The sequence below is a fragment of the Palaemon carinicauda genome, chromosome 2 (assembly GCF_036898095.1).
Source record: "Palaemon carinicauda isolate YSFRI2023 chromosome 2, ASM3689809v2, whole genome shotgun sequence".
Lineage (NCBI taxonomy): Eukaryota > Metazoa > Arthropoda > Malacostraca > Decapoda > Palaemonidae > Palaemon > Palaemon carinicauda.
In genome coordinates this window covers 143143311-143145810 of record NC_090726.1, presented here as the reverse complement: position 1 = coordinate 143145810, position 2500 = coordinate 143143311, and the positions used below count along the sequence as shown (strand labels likewise).

Genomic DNA, 2500 nt, shown 5'->3' with positions numbered 1-2500 from the left:
TACAAGTGGAGTATTATGTTTTGCTGTCAGTGACCTTGTTATCGCAATGAATTAATTTTAATCTACCAAGAGATAGTACTACTTACTGATAAGAAGTCTCTTCAGATTATCATAGCCATAATCGTCGAAGATCTTGATAGCAGAGAGGAGGAGCGGATGTTGCCTTTTCCTCTGGGCGTTCACTTCCAAGCCCAGTCCACATTTGCAGATTACTTCCATTGTTAGGCCTCTGAATATGCTGTTGCGAAAGTTGATGTCGGCCAGTTTATATATGCATATGCTTTTAGGCTATAATATCCCCATTTACATAATCATCACTAAATAGTGACATGAATGTTACACCTAATTTTGTTGAAAAATTTGTCTCAAGAAAACGGAAGTATAAAAAAAAAGATAAAAATAGTAACAATCAGAAATTAGGTAAACTTGATGTTCATGATAAAATTGATAATTGATTGTAACTGTCGTAGTAGGAGCAACAATTTACGAAGATAATTGTTGTAAATCACATCTTTATAGAAATTATTATAGGGAAAATTATATTTGCATATTTTTTTTTAATAGTATTCCTAATCTTGCCTGTGAATTGGCCTTGGAGTTCTGAATCCTTAAGGTGAAAGGAAAACATTGAATGGAAATATTCGCTTTAAGTGTCGACATAATATAGTGTATCATTACAAATGTTATCTGTAACGCGTTGATGATTCACGAACTGCGTCGGTCACTATCAAATATAGGTCAATTAAACGATACCGAAAAATTATGCTCGTGCTGCTATTATTATTATTATTATTATTATTATTATTGTTATTGTTATTGTTATTATTATTATTATTATTATTATTATTGTTGTTGTTGTTATCATACTATTAAAATGTGAGAACTGTACACACATACTACTTTTACTGTAACTGAAGATTATTAAATTGCTTACTAGGATTATTGCAATATTATTATCATAAATTTTCAGTAGTCCTTGCTTGTATTTTTACTTTTTACTGCCCATGTGTAAAATTAGTTTGGTTCGTTCGAAGAGATTAAAAATTGAAACAATTATATTCCTTAGCATTTCTTTACTGTCCACATCAAATAACAAAAAACACCTTAGCTCTGTAAAAGGTATCCTATACGTTCTAGCGATGTTTATGTCTCATTAACGAAATTAAGATCGACAAAAAATAAAAGGAAAACTCCACAATATTTACTTAACATTTCCCCCATCGAATGTCAACTTTTAAACAAGAAAACATGGATATAAGACTTCACAGTCGTTCATTCTACTGTTATGAATGTTCTTTAAACATACATACATACATACATACATGCATACATACATATATACATACGTGTAAATTCAAGACAGGTTCGAATCCTGGTCAAGGTAGGTGGTATTATTGTTGGCAGTAATTCCTTCTAGGTGTTACGTTATAATCAAAGCATTGTGAATTCAGTACTAATGGCTTGTAGCCTAATATTTGTGTATTTATATATACTTTGGGTAGATTTATTACTTATAACAGTTGGTTTGCAAGTGAAGCTAGAAAAAACCTGGTCACATCAAATACTATTTGACGAAATTTGTCTTGTCTTATAGAATTGCAAATATGTTTATCAGAACAGATTTGTGATTTTAGCATTTATACATTTACATGGCAATGCTATATTGACTTACTCTATATCTTGGCTTTCAAAAAGATTATTCTTACCTGAGGAAATCAACAAGTTTGTCCTTTTGAATGTGTTCTTCGATGATATCGAATGTCAAGCTCAGTGACTTGTTCATTGCGTTGGACATCTAGAAAGACAAAAAATACTGTAATCATCAGTATCGTTGTTTTTGCTACATAATTCCTTCCTCTCCTGTTAATAGACATTTTTTTCTTCAATTTCATATGATATCAGTTAGTACATATGACCAAGTGCAGTTTTTCATGAGACCAGAGAGAAATTCTAATTGAAACTTTTGATTTTCAAATATCAGAAACTGATATTTGAAAGATCCACAAAACATCCGGCCACTATTTGATACTGAGCTTTGGTAATTAGTTCAAAGTATGTCTTGTGTGTTGGTTTTAAAGGAGAGCCACTACTTCATTTTTGCTAATTCACTACTATCAATGCTCAGATATGGCAAATGAAAAATTTATTCCTACTTTAAGGACTGTTATTACTTTAACTTACATGCTTCATCTTGGCTTGAGAAAAGGCCGGAGCCAGCGTGTGGCGTGCATTCTTCCAAGCTAGATCACGTGCTGCCAAAACTCCTCGGTTCTTTCCAACCTCACAAAACTGTTTGAGAGGAAATTTGGATGTTTAGTTTGTTAGTGCGTTGCTAAAAGGATAAGCTACTTGAAAATAGAAAAACTTCTAAATTTCTCATTTTCAAAAAAGTTGTCTAATAGATAATTACTAAAGGAATAATGACAGCTTTTCATTAGGTGTTCTATTCTTATATTATATTAATTCGGAAAACTAATAATGAATTATATAATTAGTGTTT

The 2500-nt window shown here is 31.4% G+C and overlaps 1 protein-coding gene across 1 annotated transcript in view; it reads right to left on the bottom strand.

The window, feature by feature from the left end:
• LOC137622208 (cytochrome P450 3A6-like) overlaps nucleotides 1-2500 on the bottom strand; it is a 19655-nt gene that overhangs the window by 10640 nt on the left and 6515 nt on the right. The window contains exons 6-8 of the mRNA XM_068352680.1: nucleotides 2182-2289; nucleotides 1707-1795; nucleotides 87-238 (exon numbers count right to left, since the gene is read on the bottom strand). Coding sequence (XP_068208781.1) covers nucleotides 87-238; nucleotides 1707-1795; nucleotides 2182-2289 — 349 coding nt within the window. The remainder of the gene's footprint in view (nucleotides 1-86; nucleotides 239-1706; nucleotides 1796-2181; nucleotides 2290-2500) is intronic.